The sequence below is a fragment of the Heteronotia binoei genome, chromosome 12 (genome assembly GCF_032191835.1).
Source record: "Heteronotia binoei isolate CCM8104 ecotype False Entrance Well chromosome 12, APGP_CSIRO_Hbin_v1, whole genome shotgun sequence".
Lineage (NCBI taxonomy): Eukaryota > Metazoa > Chordata > Lepidosauria > Squamata > Gekkonidae > Heteronotia > Heteronotia binoei.
In genome coordinates, this window is record NC_083234.1 from 19,854,889 (window position 1) to 19,876,253 (window position 21,365).

Below are 21,365 nucleotides of genomic sequence, written 5' to 3' on the forward strand. Positions count from 1 at the left end.
AGTTAATTACTAACAATGACCTCCCACGTGGGGCTGGAAGATCCACCAGAATCACAAACACTCTCTTTGGGTCTGATAAAGGGAACTTGGACTCTCAAAAGGTCACACTCTGAAAATCTTGTTGTCCTCAAAGGTTCTAGTGGACCAGAATCTAAACAATCTCCAGGCTACAGAAATCAGTTCCCTTGGAGCAAATGGTGGCTTCTGGATTCCTGCTGGGCTTTTTCAGTACCAAAAAGTCCTCTACAAAACAATGATGATGTCAGGGGTGTGACCTAATATGCAAATGAGTTCCCGCTGGGCTAGAAGTGATATCAGTGCATTAGCGGTGACATCACTGCATTACTGGTGAGGGCACCCACTGCCTTGGTGAGTCTCCCACCGGTTGCCAGCCTTGTGCTGACAACCCTACAAGAGATATGGAGTGCAAGAGCCAATGAGACAACAGGACAGGGGCCCAGCTGGAAAACAATCCTGGGCCTGCATGGGGTTTGCATGGAGAAAGTTAGAAATGCTTAAGGGCTTTGGCCAGGGGAGCCACAGAGGCACCAATTTGCGAGGTCGAGATCTACTATACCTTTAAGAATTTAATGGAAGGGAGAGCTGGGCCAATTGGGGTTCCAAGGGAGATAACAAAGGGCTCCTGGCGTCTGGCCCTGATGGTGGACTTCCTGATGACCTCTGGGTTTTGGCCACTGTGTTACAGAGAATGTTGGACTGGATAGCCTGATTCAACATGGCTTCCCTTATGCTCTAATGATGGCCGAGTAGCAGTTGGTGGGAAGGCTGAACTGTGCATGTTTATTTCAACTAGAATCCGTCAATTACTTTTCAGCAGGCTATATAGGTCTCGGGGCCCAATCCCCTCCCCTCTTTGAGCCTTACCTTGCACTATGAGGTGGACCCGCAATGTTTTGGGGTGATTATCTGTCTGCACGGAGCAGGTGTAAGGCCCCTCGTCATAAACGTCCACATCCTTGATCTGGATGACGTACTGGGTCTGGGTGTTGGTGACCAGCTCCACTCGGGGGTCCAGGCACCACTTGTCATTGCCTGCAAACAGGATGCTGCTGCGATTGAGCCAGGCCACGCGGGTCACCCGGTTGTCCACGAGACACCTGCGTTCAAAGGGAAACACAAAAGGGTGGAGATGATCATCGTCAGCAAAAACACGCACAAAAAAAGGTGATTTTTTATTCTATTTTGTGACCCGTGATTTTATTTCTGACTTTTTGCCTCCTCTCTTTCCCCATCTCCTTTTTTTAGCTTTGCTGTGAGCAGCAGTTTCTTTTTGGGGAGACAGAGCGCCTCGGTTCTCCCAGGAGGGATACGTCAGCACTTTACCTGGATCCCAGGGCTGCGCTTCTGGCGTCCAGCTTCATCTCAAACTGTAACATTAACTCTCAAATCCATTCTGGAGGTTTTCCAAAGAAAGGATATCAATTATTTCAGCATCACATACCTTCAAGCTCTTGTTAAGCTACCCCCTTCAGCACCTAGGAAACATTTTCAAACAACATCTCCTCTCTTCCCAAGACCTCTGCTCTCTTAGTTTCTTCAGGCACAGGCCTAGCCAATATCCAGATCTAAACTCTCTGAAAGTTCATGAAGATTTTCTTGGACTTTGGTCCTTCTTCTTTGTGCAAGTCAGGGTTGCAAATCTGTTAACTAGCAATCCAACTCGGAGCGTTCTCCCCACACGGTGTGCATTTCTTGGTGTATTCTCCACATTGCATAATGGGTAAGAATGCCGACAACTTTGCTCAACATGCGAGCAAAGTTGTCGGCATTCTTATCCATGGTTGAAATTCTTTATGTAGAGCTTGAACAAACCAAAAGCGAAACAGGGAAATTAGTACAAACCTGTTGCACTATGGACTGATTGGCTGCGCAGCCTAACGAATTGCGGGCTGTACATGTTTGAAGATATTGAACGGGCTGAATGCTAATCAATTTCACCGGAACGTTCCCTAGGGAGCTACAACTTTTCCTTGTTAGACAAAGAGGGACTGGTGCTCTGGTGTAACCCTTCTTTAGATTTTACAAAAAGGTCTTATACTTGTTAAAATTTAATATATGAATTATTTCTTTATCTTGGATTAATTTTGTATGATTTTTTTTGATAGAGGCTGGACTTCACAGTAGCTTTTGCTTTTGTCTACTTCACCCACCTGGGGACTGGCAACCCTAAATCCCAAAGGTTATTCAGGAACCACTTGCTTAACTGCCCTGATCTGGATTGCTCAGGCTAGCCCAGTCTCATCAGATCTTGGAAGCCAAGCAAGGTCAGCCCTGTTTAGGACTTGGATGAAAAATCGCCAGTGCTCCCTCCCTCTAAGCTGTGGAGTCTTGTGGAGTCTTCGTGAGCTACTGACATTAAAGTTGTGAGTTGCTGCATAAATTAGTGTGCTCTGCGGCCATCCTTCCTGAGCTAAGACAAAAATGTGCGAGGTGGAAGCTAAACAACTGAGCTGGCTCACGCTAACTCAGCTTAGAGGGAATAAGAACATAAGAGAAGCCATGTTAGATCAGGCCAATGGCCCATCCAGTCCAACATTCTGTGTCACACAGCGGCCAAATATATATATATATATATATATATATATATATATATATATATATATATATATATATATATATATATATATACACACACACACACACACACACACACACACACTGTGGCTAATAGCCACTGATGGACCTCTGCTCCATATTTTTATCTAACCCCCTCTTGAAAGTGGCCATGCTTGTGGCCGCCACCACCTCCTGTGGCAGTGAATTCCACATGTTAATCACCCTTTGGGTGAAGAAGTACTTCCTTTTATCCGTTTTAACCTGTCTGCTCAGCAATTTCATCGAATGCCCACGAGTTCTTGTATTGTGAGAAAGGGAGAAAAGTACTTCTTTCTCTACTTTCTCCATCCCATGCATTATCTTGAAAAACTGCAGCACCAGTGCTAGACAGAGGCAGGGAATAGCAAACCACCTCTAAACATCTCTTTTCCTGAAAACCCTACAGCAAGGGTGGCTAACGGTAACTCTCCAGATGTTTTTTGCCTACAACTCACATCAGCCCCAACCATTGGTCATGCTGGCTGGGGCTGATGGGAGTTGTAGGCAAAAACATCTGGGGAGTTACCGTTGACCACCCTTGCCCTACAGGGTCACCATAAGTGGGCTGTGTGCAACTGGACACCACGTCCCACTACCACCGCTCACTGTACTAGATTTTGATGTTTGTTTATTTATTTAATTAATTTTTTAGGCTGCCCTTCCCTGCAAGCAGGCTTACATCATAAATACAATTATAAATGCATCATAAATAACTAGGGACACATCCTAAATAGCTAGAAGTTAAAATCCTACCGTAAAATACATAGTATTTTTATTTTGTTTATACGCCACCTTTATCCCCAGTGGGATCTCAAAGCATTTCACGTTGTTCTCCTGTCTCCATTTTACCCTGACAACAACCCTGTGAGGTAGGCTGCCACACTCCAGGAGAGTTCTGGATTTCTCCTGGCATAACATCTGATCTCCAGACGACAAAGATCAGTTATCCTGGGCAAAATGGCAGCTTCTGGGGCATTGCATCCATGCTGATGGCCGTCCCTTGGCTCTGGTCCCAAATGTCCATGAATTTCCCAAACCGGAGTTGTCCGCCCTTACATAGGTTAGGCTGAAAGCTCGTGACTGGCCCAAGGTCACCTAGCAAGTTTCTGTGGCAGAGTGGGGATTTGAACCTGAGTCTCCCAGTCCCTGGACTCTCACCACTACACCACACTGGCTCTCATACATCGTAGCAAGCTATTTACACACTTCACAAGCTTCTGTTCCACAAAGTGCACTCACTTTGACAGTCCAGGTTGTTCCACGCAATGTTTTCCAGGATCAAATAGCATTTTGTGCGTCATTCTTTCCAGTGAGAAGATCTCTCAAATGGATAGAGAACATCTTGCAGAACCACAACAGCCTGCACTGTGGAGGTTAGAAAGCTACATAAGGTAAACCTCCTCTCCTGGCTGCCTGCCTGGGGCTCTGAGCACTTGGCAAACTACTGTATACAACTGGGGCGGGGGAGAACTTGGCTTCCCAATGTGGCAGACATAGATTCAGCGGCAGTGATAAAATAATGCCTTGTAGCATCTCGGGAAATGATGGGAGATCTTACAGCAGACACAGTGAGAGAGTGTCAAATATAGCAAAATGGACAAGAAGCTGCCAGATTTCTAAAAGTCTATTCTAAGCAATATGGAATGAAGAAACCAGGCTTGTCAGGTTTATGGATGCTCCAAGCAGGATATTTAAAAAAAAAACCAGGCACAATGTGTGACATCACTTCCTGGGGAAACCTGGAAGTGATGTCACACTCCGCTAGGAATCACTGGGAGCTCTATGGTTTTACCGTATGATTTCTAGTGATTCATTGAGTGCCATGGCATCACTCTTGGTTTTTCTAGGAAGTGACATAATGGCAGACACAATATCAGTTCCCCCTGTCCCTGCTCCCCCCCACCCCCAAGTCCCTCATGGTTGCTTGGTCATGCCAAGAACATTCTGACATCTCAGCAAATATGGGACTGTCTTACACTATGAGCCCAGTTACACATGCAGATTTGCAATGCTTGCCTGTGTGAATAGGCCATTGTACCACAGATAGTCTTTTCCCGTCTTCTCAAAGACATAATTCTCCCTCCACCCCAGGGGCGTAGCTAGGGCTTCGGGGGCCTGGGGCCCAAGATTTATGTGGGCCCCCCTATGTGTGTGGCGGAGGGGAGGGGCTTCCCTGCCTTAAGACGCCGAGCGGCGTGCGGCCCTCCCCACATCCCTCCGCCCCCGCAGCCTGCCTCGCGCACACTTTGCAAACTTTCCGCCCGAAATTCCTCTTTCTGGCGCGCCGCCGCGGCCGGGGCCAGGAGCGGCTGAGTCGTCGGCGCCTGGGAGTTGAGGGGGCCGGAGAGCTCCGGGGCGCTGCTGCCGAGCGCGGGGATGCGGCCACTGGGTGCGCAACGCCGCCGCCGCCTCCTCCTCCTCCTGCTGCCCGCCGGACGCTGCTTCCCCCACCCCGAGCTGGGACTGTGGCCGGAAGGTCTGCACGACGCTCCGGAGCCCTGCCGGGGAGGGGAGGGACCCCCCTTGGCAATGCGGGGGCCCCCCAGACCTGGGGCGATCCGCCCTCCCTCCCTACACCACTGCTCCACCCCCGAAGAAGTCAGTTCGCATATTTGGCTGCCAATCAGCCAGATCAAACTCTGTTTCTCATATGCATGCGCTTGAACTGTGTTCTCCGCCTTTGACTTCTGTGCACTCAATGAGTGGCAGATGAACATGTGAAAGGGCACAACGGAAGAGCACTCTGCTTTAAAAAGATAATATAGTTCTGTTCTGGGGTGTTGCATCAATGACATGAAGTCTCCACTGCCATTACTGAGTAATGGATATGCACATGTGAATTGGCTCCACATGCACAATGCTCAGGTGATAAAAATGCCTGTGGGAAGCAGGGGCTTGTGCATTCCAGAACACTCTCTTAACTCACAAGATGCTTCCTTGCTCCACCATGTGGGTACAATGGGTCATTGTGATCCTTATTGCATGCATTTTTATCCCAGTCTTCCACTGCTGAGGAGCTCAGGGTGGTGTACATGGCTCGCCCCTCCTCCTTTTTATCCTCACACCAAGCTTGTGAGTCAGGTTAGGCTTTATGGCAAGTGCAGATTTCAACTCAGGTGTCTCCAGCCCTGCTCCAAATTGGTAAGGCTAGTCCAATCTCATCAGCTTTTGGAAGCTAAACAGGATTAGACTTAGTACTTGGATGCCAAGGAAGTCTGGGGTCTCTAGGCAAAGAAAGGCAATGGCAAGCCACCTCTGAATGCCTGCTGCCTTGAAAACTCTATGGTTTTCTCATAAGTCAGCTGCAACTTGACGGCCGTTTCCACCATCACCTCTCCATCCCTAGACCAACATCCATTACCACCAACATCCGCTCTCCCACTCCCAGCCGAATCAGAAGGGGAGGGGATTCTTTAATTTCGTCAAAAATAGAGTCTGCTTGCACAGGCACAGAACACTATTGGGTGAGGATATCACAATATGTTTACTGAAGACAGTCAGGGCTTTTTTTTTTTTTTTTTTAAAGCAGGAACGCACAGGAACGCAGTTCTGGCTGGCTCGGTGTCAGGGGGTGTGGCCTAATATGCAAATGACTTCCTGCTGGGTTTTTTTTTCTAATGAAAAAGCCATGAAGACAACATTTTAAGGATGCATCCCTATCTTGAAGAAATCTCACTGAACTTGATGGGGCAAGCAACTTGGTCTGACCCATGGCATGGCAACAGATGTGCCGCAATTGTACTGCAGAGCAATTAAGAAAGCACCCGTCCCCATTTACTAGCAAATTAACATTGTTATTGCTATTATCATCGTCATCAACAATCGTTTTACTCCTTTGCTTTATTTTGCAAGATGTGTTTATGTCTTGCCTTTCTCCCCCAGCATTCCATCTCGATCCTACCTTTCAAGCCGGTTAAATCAATTTAAAATCCGACCACACACAAAGGCTCCATAAAACTCGAGGACAACAACAAGCAATCCTCTACATCATCGGCCTCACCAACACTTTTATATTTCCGCCCCGCTCCGAAGCACTCAAATTGGAATGATGAATCTGAATGCAGAATTTGGGGCGAAAGCTGGAAATCTCCACAAAATTTCAGAGGCCCGTAAATAATCCTGCCCGTTCCTCTCAGGGTCTTCGAGCGCCCGCTTTGGCTTCCCCTCATTTGCGTATCAATCACTTCACAACCTCATTTCATGAGCCACTTCTCTTGCCCGTTTTGGCTTCCTTGCCTGTCCTTGGTTCCAAAATTTTGAGCGGCGCTGTTAAATGCAAGGCGTCACATGCTGGGGCTTCTCACCTTGACTGCAAAACCGCCCTACGACTAAGCCGAGCAGGCTGAGATAGGTCTTGTTTTAAAACATGCTTTATATTTAACAGCCCTTATAACTCAGTGGAAGAGCTTTGTTAAAAGGCCAATGATGGGGGATAATGTCCAAGCATAAAAACTACTCAGGCTAACGACACAGTGTTCACATTCTGTCCCTGGATTACCCCATTACTTTCCCTCTTCTTGTTGTTGTTGTTGTTTTCTTACAACAGCGGTCATGCAAACTGATTCCCGAGTTACTGACTGATGGATCGCTGAATATTACATAGATGTCACCAAACGTACTAGAGTTAATGGACCATATGTCAGACTGCTGAAGTCAATGAAGCAAAGCCAGAGTCACTATATAAATGGGGGGAGGGGGCGGAAGCAAGCTACATAGGCTGCTACAAGTTCAGTATGGATTAAGTATCAATACTTATGTGGTTTGCATGACAACTTTCTATTCATTCCAGGAGGGCATACACAGGAGATAGTCCTGGTGCACTGTACCCCAGAAGCAAAGACATTTCTTCTTCCCCCTGCAAAACTGAGGAACTATTCAGAATTCTGAGAACTGTCTTGGAAGGAGAGAGAAAAGGAGGTGCCAGTGTGCCAGAGAGAACATTGGATGTGGGGGCGATCTAGCTGCAACATCTGTCACCCCAGGGTTGATTCAGCTGATCTGGCTGGCTAGGTGCAAAGCCAGCCCTAGACTGCCTGGCACCCTAGTTAAGGCTAACTTCTGGTGACCGCCCCCCCCCCCCCTGCACTGATAACATCACCAAGTCACATTCTGTGTCACACAGTGGCCAAAAAAACCAGGCACCATCAGGAGGTCCATCAGTGGGGACACTAGAAGGACACTAGAAGCCCTCCCATTGTTGCACCCCCCCCCCCCAGCACTAGTTGTTTCCCTGATTAAGGTTGCCCATTTGGCATCTACTCATAGCCCCTTTTCAACAGTGACTCATCTCCTGAAACAGGCTCCCTGATAAGTGAGTGGGATACTGGCCTGAGAAGTCTTCGGGCAGCCATTTTGTTTGCAAGGTCTTTTAGTGTTTCTAAGCAGTACGCATTTTCTTGGTGGAGAAGGGGTTAACATGTTTTTATACTGCATTTTGTACGCTTTTAATTTGGAATTGTCGGCTGCCTTGAGCTGCGAGGTCATAAATATTTTAATAAAATAAATGAAAAAGATTTGGAGGAAGAGGAGGGGATACAATCAGGTCGCACACAAAGAACTTCAGGAGGGGGCTGTTGTTCAGCAGAAGAGCCTCTGCTTTGCATGCAGAAGTTCCCAGGTTCAATCTCCAGTTGTAAAGATTCAGCTAGTAAGTGATGGGAAAGACTTCTACCTCAGGCTCTGGAGAGCTTTTGCTGGTCTGAGTAGGGAAGAGGTCTCCAACCTTTTTGAGCCTGTGAACAACCTTGGAAGTCTGACACAGGGCGGAGGGCAGAAACACAGAATGTGGTGCCAACCGCAATATGTCAGTGTCACGCCCCTGCTGGCCCCTGCCACGCCCCGCCGTGGCTACTGCTCACTTAGCAACGTGGTTTGGGCTGGGGCTCGGCTAGATGTCCCAGAGGTTACCTCACCCGTTTATACTTGTGTCCTCCCCTGCTGTGCTGGGGCTCAACTCTCTGTCTTGGCAGCCCGTTTCTCCCCAACCTCTCAGCCTTGCGGCCTTTTATCGCTCCCCCAGTCTCCTCCCTGTCACCCTGGTCCCACCCCCGCTTATAAGTGGGGACACAGAGGAAGGTCTTCCTGGGGTGTGGCCTTATGGTGACAGGCATGTGGATGGCGGTGTTGAGGGTGCTTCTGGGCACGGCAGCTCACGCCACCGCAGCTCGGGGCTCCTGCCTTCCCTGCCCTCTCGGCTGGGCAGCGTTCCTGCTCTCTCTCTCCCCCAGCTCGGGGAGTCACAGCTCGGCCACTTTGCCCGGGCCTGGGGGCGGGCCCCTCAGTTCTCGGCTCCGGTCAGCGTCTCGGAGGGGCGGACCACGTCGGGCGGCCAGGAGGTCAGTTGGGGCCATGGGGGGGGGGCTCCCGGCGATGTCCTGCCGCAGCCGGGGAGTGTGGGAGGGCCCCCGACAGAGTCCCGTCTCAGCCAGGACAGGACAGTCAGGCAGTGAAAGTATAGTTCTAATAGTAACTCTGATATTTCAGGCAGAAGCTCTTCGTAAGAAGATGCCTTTTAAAATGAACATGTAATTTTACAATATTTTCTTCCATTCATCTTCAGTCATGCAGCAAAGAGCAGTGTGCTCTTGTGGCAGCTGCTGCCAAAGGAACATTATATATATATAACCTTGACCCCACACACTTTTTAAAAATACTCAGCAGGTTTCTGAAAAGGTGCTGGCAGATCCCTGCAGTAGACAACACTGACCTTATGGACCCATGGTCTGATTCAGTAGATGCAAGCTTCACATGTATTCACGTGTGGGAAAGAGAAGCCCCTTTCATGCCCTCTTCAGCAATCCAGGAAGCAGAACTGTTCTGAAATGCCCGTGGCAAGAGGTCACCTCAATTTCTGCACCCCCCGTCCACGAGGCCTGACCTCCCACTCTGCTGTCTCTCATAGCAGCCAAACTCCCTTCCCTGAGGCAGATGCCTCATCTTGCTTTGAGGTAGGGCTGTCTATGGATGCATAAAGATGTTTTTGATGTTTTGTGGTTTTCGGCGATATCACTGGAGACGGAACACCAGAAGCTACTCGAGGTTTCTGGCCGTCTGCTGCCTTCTGACAAGAAGAATGTTCCCTTTACACCAGTGGGTGGGGGAGGATTTAAGAGGAGGGGGAGATCTTTTTCTAGCTCTCCTTGCTGTCCCTTCCCTTCATGCCTGTAATGCTCCGGCCTGGGGATCCGCGGACAATAATGGAGTCAGGCGGTGTGTAATCCAAGCATTCCCTCCTTCAAATGGCCATTTAAGTGCTTTTGAAAAGCAATGGCGCTCAGGCAACGCATGAAGATACAGTGAAATAAGTGTTTTCACCCTTCACAGCGTCTGCCCACACAATCTCGCCTTATCATAGGGACACGCTCCTCAAGCCCGCAAGATTCAGAAGGCTCAGGAGTCAAGAGGCCCTTCCTTCCCGCCTATCTGTAAAGCTTCAGAGACAAACACAGACACAAAAAGAAAACTTTTCAAAAGAAATCGTCCCAGGGAACACAACCACAAAGGCTTACTTATTGCAGGTTTGATTTCTAGCATAAGAATTATACCCAAGCTGAAGTATGTCAGGGAACACACAATCCACACATACACAAACATGCACAACCATATCTGGCATCCCTCACCTCCCTCTTCCTGGATGCGTTCACTCAGTAGGGTTGCCAACCTCCAGTTGGTGGCGGGAGATCTCCTGTGATTAGAAATTATCTCCAGGTGACAGAGAACAGTCCCCTTGGAGAACATGGACGTATTCCCTCCTCAAAATCTACTGTCCCTGGACTCCAAACTCCAGATCCTTGTATTCAGTGGTGACAGAAATGCACTTTGTACTTGATCGAGCCACTCTCATCTCAACATCAAATGATGAAGAAGAAGTAGATTGCATATTTATACCCTGCCCTTCTCTCGGAATCAAGAGTCTCAGAGCAGCTTACAATTTCCTTTATCTTCTTCCCCCATAAGAGACACCCTGTGAGATGGTTGAGGCTGAGAGAACTCTCCCAGAAGCTACCCTTTCAAGGACAACTCTTGCAAGAGCTATGGCTGTCCCAAGGGCCATTCCAGCAGCTGCAAGTGGAAGAGTGGGAATCAAACCCAGTTCTCCCAGGTAAGAGTCCACACAGTTAACCACTACACTCTCGACCAAGAATTGAACTGTTGGCACTAAAAGTAATTCCTGGGAAAAGGGAGTTCCAAACATTACGGCCTTTATGTGGGTTCTGTTATAGTAGGTTCCCACCGCAGTTCCTTCTTGGAGGATCAGTCCCTTGATTGATGACCAATTGATTTCTCCTCACTTGGGGTCAGTCTGCACAGGCATGTTTGACTCTTTTCATAAAGCAATGCCTTGTATGTAGGGTTGCTAACTTCCAGGTGGGGTCAGGAGATCTTAGAACTGACCTCCAGACTACAGAGATCAGCTCGCCTGGAGAAAATGGCTGCTTTGGAGGGTGGACTCTACAGCACTACACTCTGCTGAAGTCCCTCCCCTCCACAAAACAGGCCTTCTGCAGGCTCCACCACCAAATTTCCAACCTGGAGTTGGCAACTATACTTGTACATGGGAACAGGCCATCACTGATATGCACCATGCATAAGGTTTCTGTGTCTCTTCTGATAAACTCAAACATATATTCCACGTATTTTGCTACTGCATTTCAGTATAAAACTGTCATGGTAGATTACAAAAGATAACCAACCAACCCTGCCCCCCCCCTCAAGAAATTAATGAAACAACACAAACACCCACCCACCGTCAAATATAAATAATAATAATCACAATGCACTGCTGCAACAGCAGAAAGTATAAGACAGGCATTAAAAGACTCCTGGGAATAATCTTATTAAATCTGCATCCCATGCTTTCTTCAAAGGGTTCAGAGCACCACATGGTTTTTTTCACCTTTTAGCCCCCCAGCAAACTTGTGAAGTAGATTAAGCTGAGAGACAGCAATTGACCAGTCACAGCAAATCAATGTTGAATAGGGATTTAAACCAATGTCTTCTCATTCCAAGTAGGGATACTCAAACATCTGCCAGTGTGACTCATGTTCACACTGCTTGGTATAGTGGTTGGTGTAGTGGTTAAGTGTGCAGACTCTTATCTGGGAGAACCAGGTTTGATTCTCCCCACTCTTCCACTTGCAGCTGCTGGAATGGCCTTGGGTTAGCCATAGCTCTCGCAAGAGTTGCCCTTGAAAGGGCACCTGCTGTGAGAGCTCTCTCAGCCCCACCTACCTCTCAGGGTGTCTGTTTCGGGGAGGAAAATAAAGGAGATTGTGAGCCACTCTGAGACTCTGTGATTCACAGTAGAGGGCAGGATATAAATCCAGTCCAATATCTTCTTATTCTCTCTGGTCACAAGCAGAGTGCCAGTTTTTCATTGGGAAGTATGACATTAGCATCGAGCCTGTTTGGCAGGTAAGTTTCTGCTTCTTCTATCTGCTTTGGCTTGTGAAAATGCATGCCATAGTATACTCTGGCTGGCTGTTAAGATTCCACAAAACTCTTGATCTTTTTGAACATAAAAACATAAGACAAGCCATGTTGGATCAGGCCAATGGCCCATCCAGTCCAACACTCTGTGTCACATAGTGACCAAAGAAACCAGGTGCCATCAGGAAGTCCATCAGTGGGGCCAGGACACTAGAAGCCCTCCCACTGTGCCCCTCCCCGCAAGCACCAAGAATACAGAGCATCACTGCTTCAAACAAAGGTCATAAGAACATAAGAGAAACCATGTTGCCTCAGGCCAATGGCCCATCCAGTCCAACACTCTATCACTCAATGGTCAAAAAAACAGGTGCCATCAGGAGGTCCACCAGTGGGGCCAGGACACTAGAAGTCCTTCCAATGTGCCCCCCCTCCGCAAGCACCAAGAATACAGAGCATCACTGCTTCAAAAAGAGGTCATAAGAACATAAGAGAAACCATGTTGGATCAGGCAATGGACCATCCAGTCCAACACTCTGTATCACACAATGGCCAAAAAACCAGGTGCCATCATGAGGTTCATCAGTGGGGCCACTTGTTGCTACTTTTTAGAGTTGCAGCAAAGCTGTGGAAGGGAGACCCTGCACTCTGACTGGCTGTCAGTGCCAAATAAGTGGCCAATGGAAGAGATGTAGCCCAGTCTGCGCATCCAGATGCTGGCCTATAACATTTGGCACTAGTGGTGCCCTCCATCTACACAACAGAACAGATGATTCTATTGTCCTGCGTAGTCCCACACAGCACTGCAGCACCTGGTCTCTACCAGTTGGATCCTCCTCGATTACTGCTCTGATGTAGCGGCTGGTATGACTCTTCCCCTCCTCTGCAGCTGCCACTCATTTAGTTGCCAGCTTTTGTTTACAACCATCTGGCCCTTAGCACTGAGAGCCTCTGAGCAAGTGCAATGTACATTTTCATGGGGAAGAAGAAGTATTTATTCTTAAGGGACTAAGATGAGAGTGTCCAAGAGCATGCAGACTGGGCTTTTGTTCAAGGAAGAGAATGCTTCCTCCCCAGGCTGGATCCAGGCATACTGGTGGAAGTATCTGATGCAATGTCCCTGTGCCTCAGACCACCAGAAGCAAGTGACCATAGAGTAGGCAGAGCAGGCAGGCTCAATACTAAGCTCCTGTTCACTCTCTATTGTCACAGTATCCCTTTGAAGCGCAAATGAACACTCCTAGGCAGGGCTTTTTTGTAGAAAAAGCCCAGCAGGAACTCATTTGCATCTTAGGCCATACCCTCTGGCACCAAGCCAGCCAGAACTGCATTCCTGCTAAAAAGAAAAAGAAAAAAAAACCCTCTGCTCCTAGGGAAAAGCAACTTCTTTCCTGTTTCTCCCTCTCTCTTTCGTTCATCTTCCATGCACACAAGATAGGGTTGCAGGATGTTCCTCTCTGTATCCATCCCCATCTGCCAGATAGATTGCCTAGGATCTTTTTCTATCTCTTACCCTGCACTATCAGATATGTATTTTTGTCATAAAGTAGTTTATCGTTTAGTTTCAACTAGAAACGGTGGCTCTGTGTAACTTTGCAACTACTGTCTGTTTAGATCCAATACAAGCAACTGCTGCATGAAAGCTTTGGGCGCTTTGTGTGCTCTGATAACTAAAGAAAGATCTGGACCTACCAGAATCAGTACCCTTCCCAGCACATACTTGGCATCTAATGCCTGATTTTCAAATAGCCTGTCAGTTAGGGTTACCAGCTCTGGGTGGGGAAATACCTTGAGATTTGGGGTGTGAAGACTTGGTTGGGTGGTTTGGGAAGGGGACCTCAGCAGAGTACAAAGCCATAAAGTCTCCTCTCCAAAACAGCCTTTTCTCCAGGGGAGCTCAGCTCTGCTGTTCTCTGGAGATCAGCTGTAAAAACAGAAGATCCCCAGGCTGTACCTGAAGCTTGGCAACCCTATGAGTGCCTGATACATTCATGCACACTGCAAAAAAGAAATCCAGACGTGATTGTGCCTACAGTGGCGTCAAACATTTTACTTACGCACACAAGCGCACATGTGAATCCAACAAGGAAAAGGAAAGGTCCCCTGTGCAAGCACCAGTCGTTTCTGACTGGGGTGACATTGCTTTCAAAATGTTTTCATGGCAGACTTTTTACGGGGTGGTTTGCCATTGCCTTCCCCAGTCATTTACGCTTCCCCCCCAGCAAGCTGGGGACTCATTTTACCAACCTCGGAAGGATGGAAGGCTGAGTCAACCTCGAGCCAGCTACCTGAAAACCCAGCTTCCACCGAGGATCAAACTCAGGTCATGAGCAGACCTTAGGACTGCAGTACTGCAGTTTTAACATTCTGCACCAACAAACACCATACTAAAAAAAAAAAAATCTGTGAAATCATATGTATCAATACTTTTTTGCAGTAATTTATTAATGCACATTTAAATTATTAGAAACACGGGCAGGTACACATTAATTGCTAGAAATGTGTGGCAAACCAAGCATGTAGACTGGTTCCCAAATTCTGGAAACTAAAACAAACAACCAGAAACCCCAAATATCTAATGCATCTGATGCACTGGACTCTTAACACCAGAAAGGAATTCAGGGAGGCATTCTAAATCCCTTTGAGCTCTCTTCTGCTCCTAAAAAAAAAATGGAATAAGCAAAAAGCAAAACACAGAGCCAACTTGTCCCTCTTTGTCTCAGTATCTCGCTTCCTTTCAGTCTTTTAGCAAATCCCATTTACTCCAACAGGGCTTAAACGTGCATTAACTGAGTGCAGGACTGCAGCACCTCTTAACCACTTTATGCATGGAAAAGCTCTCGGCAAACTCCTTCCGCACGGCTTCCCTCCCTCCCCCTTTAAGGCACTGCCCGCTGATCCTTCCCTCCCCTGACAGGATGAGTTCCAAACAGCTTGGAAAGTGCCTCGCCTCTCGACTCGCTTTTCAATCTCCCAGACCTCCTTGCCTTTGGCAGCTGCTTGCGGTAGCAGCAATAGCGTTGGCTTTGGAATTGGCCCTTGTTACGCTGAACTCGATCAACCCAAAGTCCTTTACAAAAGAGAGACACAGAGAGGTACAATCATAACAAACCGTTCACTCTGTGGCTCCATGGTAACTGGAGGGAAGGAAGCAAGAGGCGCAGGGAACACAAGTGGCATTTGAGGGGGTCAGAAATAAACAAGGGGGAATTCCCCTAGACGAGGCCACCTCACAACAAAACACTGTCCCAAAAGAAAAAAATTATGCTCCGGCTTTGGAAAAAAAGACCAGATCGGATTTCCCAGTTCCTTTTCTGGAAGGCTGAGTAGCTCTCAGCATCTATGGAAGACTTCTCTAAGCAAATGAGATTTTTGGAAAGTTTTTTTTGTGTGTGAAGCAAACCACAATACAACCATATTTTGAGTAGAGCAGTACCTAGGGTTGCCAGGTCCTACCTGGCTCCCAGCAGGGGAATTTTCTCATGCATGCTTCATGATGATGTCACTTCCAGGTGACATCATTGCACCGGGCACATTAGACATTCTAGCAATTTGGGTAGAAACTCTATGGTGCCATAGAGCTTTTACCCAAATTCCTAGAACATGCCCAGCATGATGATGTCACTTGGAAGACATGATGGAGCTCTTCAGACATGATGAGCTTTTCAGACATGACGGAGCTCTTTGGTGGTGGGGATTCCCCTGACAGCCAGCTCCGTGCTGGTGGGTTGGAGGCCCCAAAACCAGGGGAACCACTTCCAGCAGAAGGCTAGGAAGCCTAGCAGTACCTCTGGCTTGCTTTTGATGTTCAGCTAGGTGGCAACAGTCTTATATGGTTTCCAAGCTCCAGGTGGACCCTTGAGATCTTCTAGAATTGCAAGTATCTCCAGTTGACAAATATAAGTTTCCATGGAGCAAGGGGCTGCTCTGAAGCAGGGAACTTTATGTTGTTATAACTTGCCAAGGTCCATTCCCAAACTCTGGCCTCCCTGGGTTCCACCCACCCCAAATCTCCAGAAATTTCCCAAACTGGAGTCGGCAATTCCATGCAAGCTACAGAAGCAAGAACACATCCCTCTGCCTTCTGCCACATCGAGGACTCCCTGTGCTGCCTCTCTCACCCCCAATTTTGAGCAGGAAGAATCACCTGGGAAGCTTCAACTTTGTGCCTACCTGCAGCACAACCAGATTACAGAGCAGCTATTGTTGCCAACCTCCAGTTGGGAAACAGCATTGCCAGCCTCCAGATGGGGCCTGGAGATCTCCTGCTTTTATAACTGATCTCCAGCTGGCAGAGATCAACTCCCCTGGAGAAAACAGCGGCTTCGAAGGGTGGACTCTAGGGCATTGTATCATGCTTAGGCCCCTCCCTCCGCAAACCCCACCCTCTCCTGGATCCACCCCCGAAGTCTCCAGGTATTTCCCAACACAGACCTGGCAAACCTAAAGCTGGAGATTTCCTGGAATTACAACTGATCGCCAGATGGCAGAGATCAGTTCCCAGGGAGAAAATGAGAACTTTGGAGGTGGGACTGTTTGGCATAACTCACAGAGGTCCCTTTCCTCCCCACCTCCCACCCTCCTGAGACTGCACCCCAAAATTCCAGGAACTTCCTGGCCCAGCTGTAATTGTGGAAGATCTCCAGCTGCACCTTGAGGTTGCCAACTGTAAAACCGGACAAGGAACTTGAAGGAGCCTGGCAGAAGGTACTGAGCCAAAGCCAGGCTAGGCTTCCATATTTATATCAGGCCTGGCTTCATAGCACTGATCACTCCCTGTTGCACACTCCTATTTCCTACTGCCGCTGAAGGGGGTTCAGGGAGGTCCAAGCATTTGAGCCATGTCCCAGTCCCCATTCCAGTTCTGGGATCCCTGACCCTCCCTGCACTGAGGAGAAGAAGAAGAATTGCAAATTTATAACCTGCCTTTCTCTCTGAATCAGAGACTCAGAGCGGCTTACAATCTCCTATATCTTCTCCCCCCACAACAGACACCCTGTGAGGTGGGTGGGGCTGAGAGGGCTCTCTAGGGTTGCCAAGTCCAATTCAAGAAATCTCTGGGGACTTTGGGGGTGGAGCCAGGAGACTTTGGGGGTGGAGCCAGGAGACACGGGTGGAGCCAGGAGCAAGGGTGTGACAAGCATCACTGAACCCCAACGGGAGTTTTGGCCATCACATTTCAAGGGACGGCACACCTTTTTAAATGTCTTCCTTCCCTCCACCCTCCCCTTCTCTGATTTCACCTCAGAGGCGGAGCGGGCGCTGCCGCTGCGCTGCTGCCCCCTCTTCTCTGGTTCACCTTAGTAGCTCCTCCGAGGTGGGGCAGCTCACCACGCTCCTTGGTGCCGTTTTTTTGAAGAGCGGGGGAAAAGGCTGTAAATCCTGGGGTCCCCCACCAAGGCGGGAGGGTTGGGAAGCCTAGGGCTCTCACAGCAGCTGCCCTTTCAAGGACAACTCCTGAGAGAGCTATGGCTGACTCAAGGCCATTCCAGCAGCTGCAAGTGGAGGAATGGGGAATCAAACCTGGTTCTCCCAGATAAGAGTCCGCACACTTAACCACTACACCAAACTGGCTGCCACATTTGCACACCCAAGGAAGAGTGATGAAGGGGGAATGCAGAAGTTGGAAGGGAGGCATTTTTAATAATTGATGTGCAAGAAAAAAACTGTTCCTGGTGGGTTGTTGCCTCTTATGTAAATCATCCGCATTCAGGCAGGTTAGGCTGGGGAAGGTGGATTGTTTCAACCCAGCAGGCCACAGAAGAAATGCATAATATTAATCAGGCCTGGAAAATGGCAGAGCAAAATTAGCCACCTGATTGCCGCTCTCATTGCATTTCAAAGGGGGGGGGGGGGTGTAAAAAAAAAAAAAACCTGCCTAGAAAACAGGCTTCATTTTCTCTCTTTCCACTTCTTCAGGTAGCAGAACGTTGCCAGGCCTTCTCCCACCAAGTTCAGAAAATCTCCGTCTATCTAGCCAGGATCTCCAGAGAGACGAAATCCCTGTTCGGTATTAATTAAGAAAATATGATTTCCCAGAGTGGCTGATATGCGACTGGATAGCTGGAGGCTACAGACAGCTACCTCCCAAACACTGGGCAGATATCACACAGTTTGCTTTTGAGCGGCTGTCTGAATGACTACTGATAATCTCAAAACACTCTAAGCCCAACACTAGAGTACCCACTGTCTGGGTTGCCATGAATATCTAGAAGACAATCTATCTGAAGAAGTGAGCAGTGACTCGTGAAAGTTCATCCCCTGTCACAAATATTGTTAAATTTGAAGGTGCTACTGGACTCTTGCTCTTGTCTAGTGCTCTTTTGTACTGCTACAGACAAACTAGCACACAGGGTTGCCAGCCCCCAGGTCTGGGGGAGGGATTCCCCCACCCCAAACAGCTATGTTCTCATGCAATGTTGCTGAGGTGATAGCATCCCATGGAAGCGATGTCATCACACCAGGGATGTTGTGTGGGGACGCTCTGGTTTGAGGGCAAAACTCTATGGTTTGAGGGCGATTTTACCACAGAGCTTTGCTCTCAAACCAAAGTGTCCCAGTGTGATGATGTCACTTCCATGTGATGTCATTGTGCTGGCAATGTTGCTGTTTGGGAATGGAGCCCTTCCCCCTCCCAGAAGGCTCCCTCCTTCCCCCGCCAGTGAGAGGGAAGGACCTGACAATCCTACTAACATGGGAACCCATCTTGATTAATATCTATGATTTGACACTCCCATGGGGGGGGGAGGGATTTGCCACTCCCAATTAGGGGGCGGGAAGTATCCCAAATAGGCAACAGAGTTGAGAATATCATAATCAGCCTGGAAATCGAAAGCAAAAACTGGATGCAAGTTTCAACACATGATGATACTCGCTGATAACCGTGCCCCTTGATGTGTAGTGATTATTCTAATGTGCACTGTGTTGTTGAACGAGGAACCTGATGCACACTTAAGTTCACAAAGAATTACAGCACACAGGGCTTTTTCTAGAGAAAGCCCAGCAGAAACCTATTTACATATTAGGCCACACACCTCTGACATCACCATTGTTGCACACAGGGCATTTTTGTAGGAAAAGCCCAGCAGGAACCTATTTGCATATTAGGCCACACACCCTGTCACCGAGCCAGCCAGAACTGCATTCCTGTGCATTCCTGCTCAACAAAAGCCCTGATAACACAGAAATGCATGTCTGACTACATGAAGCTGTCTTCAACCGAATCAGACCACTGGTCCATAAAGGTCAGTGTTGTCTACTCAGACTGGCAGTGGCTCTCCAAGGTCTCAGGCAGAGGTCTTTCACATCACCTGCTACCTGGTCCTTTTAACTGGAGAAGCCAGGGATTAAACCTGGGACTTTCTGTATGCAAAGCAGATGCTCCACCACTAAGCCACAGCCCATTCTAATAATGGGCACATAAGGTAAAACTGCATCACATAAACAGCCATGGTAGTGGTGGAACATTCCGTCAAGCTGCAGCCAACTCACAACAGCCCTGTACATTTTTCAAAGCAACGAGACACGTAGAGGTGTTTTGCCATTTCCGGCCTCCATGTAGCAAGCCTGCGCTTCCTTGGTGGTCTCCCACCCTACTACCATCCAGGGCTGACCCTGCTTAGCTTCTAAGATCTGAAAAGACTGACTAGCCTGGGCAATCCAGATCAGGGAAAAAACACCCATCGCCATAGCAAAAACTGCAAGTGGAAAAGGCAGGACTTTTGCAGAAATAAAAGGGAAACTCTTACACGCCCTTGTCCATGGAATGGGTAAGAGTGGTCTGAGTTCACACCAATTTCCAAGTCCACAAGGCTGCCAGCACTACTGGGATCGGAGTCCCTGCGTCATATTTTGAGCAAGTCCCCAACAACATTTGACTTCAGTTAAGTCACTGCAAAGCCTGCCACTCGCAGTAACCACAGCCTCAAGAAAACAAGCCTCCTGGGCATGAGGAGCAGGGGTGGAATTCTAGCAGGAGCTCCTTTGCATATTAGGCCACACACCCCTGATGTAGCCAATCCTCCAAGGACTTACAAGGTTCTTTTTTGTAAGCTCTTAGAGGACTGGCTACACCAGGGGGTGCGGTCTAATATGCAAAGGAGCTCCTGCTAGAATTCCACCCCTGAAGAGGAGACACCGAGTCACCTGAAAAGGTGGAAGTGATCTTGACTTTGCCCTTCTGATGCCCCTTTGGTGGAAAGCTCACGGGATCCTCAGTGCGGCTCCTTCTTCTCTCTCCCAGCCTTATCGCTCGACACTTCAATGTTCTCCCCGCCCCATCCTTGCTATAAACAGCAAAATTTAGATGAAGCTGTAAAATTCACTGACAGGACTGTTGGAAGGAGGCGCACAGTTTCCCTCAGATAGCCATCTTGATATACAGCGCTAACCCTCAGGAGCTGGTGACTGTTTAGCCACATGTAAAAAACGAAAAGTAAAGTGGGGGAAGGGGGTGAAAGGAAGCATGTGTGTGCAAAGGAGATAACTTAAGATTGTCATTGCTACTGAATTTCACCTAAAGCACAGTTTCAGGTGCTGCTTTCAAACAAAATAGCTGAGGATTTCTGAAGCATGGGAAAGGGTTTTCAATAAGATCGGAGTCAGGCAGGAAAGTCACAGGTTCAGATGCTCATTGAGACACACAAGGATGAGAAGAAGGAAGAGGAGGAGGAGGAAGAAGAAGAACAACAACTTTTTTGTAGTAGGAGATGCAGGACCAGGCCTGCCACTAGGCAAATTAGGCATTTGCCTAGGGTGCTGGACTGGGGAGGGGGCCAAGTTGGGCCCTCCGGGCCTGGTGTCCAAATTTTGGCACACTCCCCACCCACTCTCTGATGACTGTGATCATCCGAAAGTGAATGGGAAGGGCGCCTGGATGGTGCACAGTCTCTATAACATTGAGCATCCTCCGCCCCAAAGCAGATGACTCTAATAATCAGAGAGTGTGTGGGAGGGCTGCCTGGCCAGCCCGCAGTCTCTGTAGCATTCTCTAAGCATCACTCTGAGAACGCTACAACGGCTGTACACCGGCCAGGTGCCGTTTCCCACTCGGTCTCTGATGACTCTGATCATCAAAGAGCAAACGGTGGGGTGCCTGTCTGGCGCGCAGTCTCTGTGGGGCATGGGGGGGGGGGGTCTGTGAGGCAGCATGGGTGGGGGTGGCAGCATGGGGGGGTGTCAGGGGAGTGGGGAGACGGCAAGCATGCTTGGGGTGCCCTGCAGCCTAAGGATGGCCCTGAGGAGATGCAGCCAATACTCCAAAAGCTTACAGCGCTTGTTTTACAGGGTCTACTGTAAGCTGTTGGAGGATTGGCTACATCAGG

General features: G+C 48.6%; 1 protein-coding gene across 9 annotated transcripts in view; it reads right to left on the minus strand.

Moving 5' to 3' along the window:
• NTM (neurotrimin) overlaps positions 1-21,365 on the minus strand; it is a 1,406,997-nt gene that overhangs the window by 263,113 nt on the left and 1,122,519 nt on the right. For all 9 annotated transcript variants that reach the window (XM_060250804.1, XM_060250798.1, XM_060250803.1 and 6 more), the window contains one exon: positions 886-1,118. In XM_060250804.1, the coding sequence (XP_060106787.1) occupies positions 886-1,118 (233 nt within the window). The remainder of the gene's footprint in view (positions 1-885; positions 1,119-21,365) is intronic.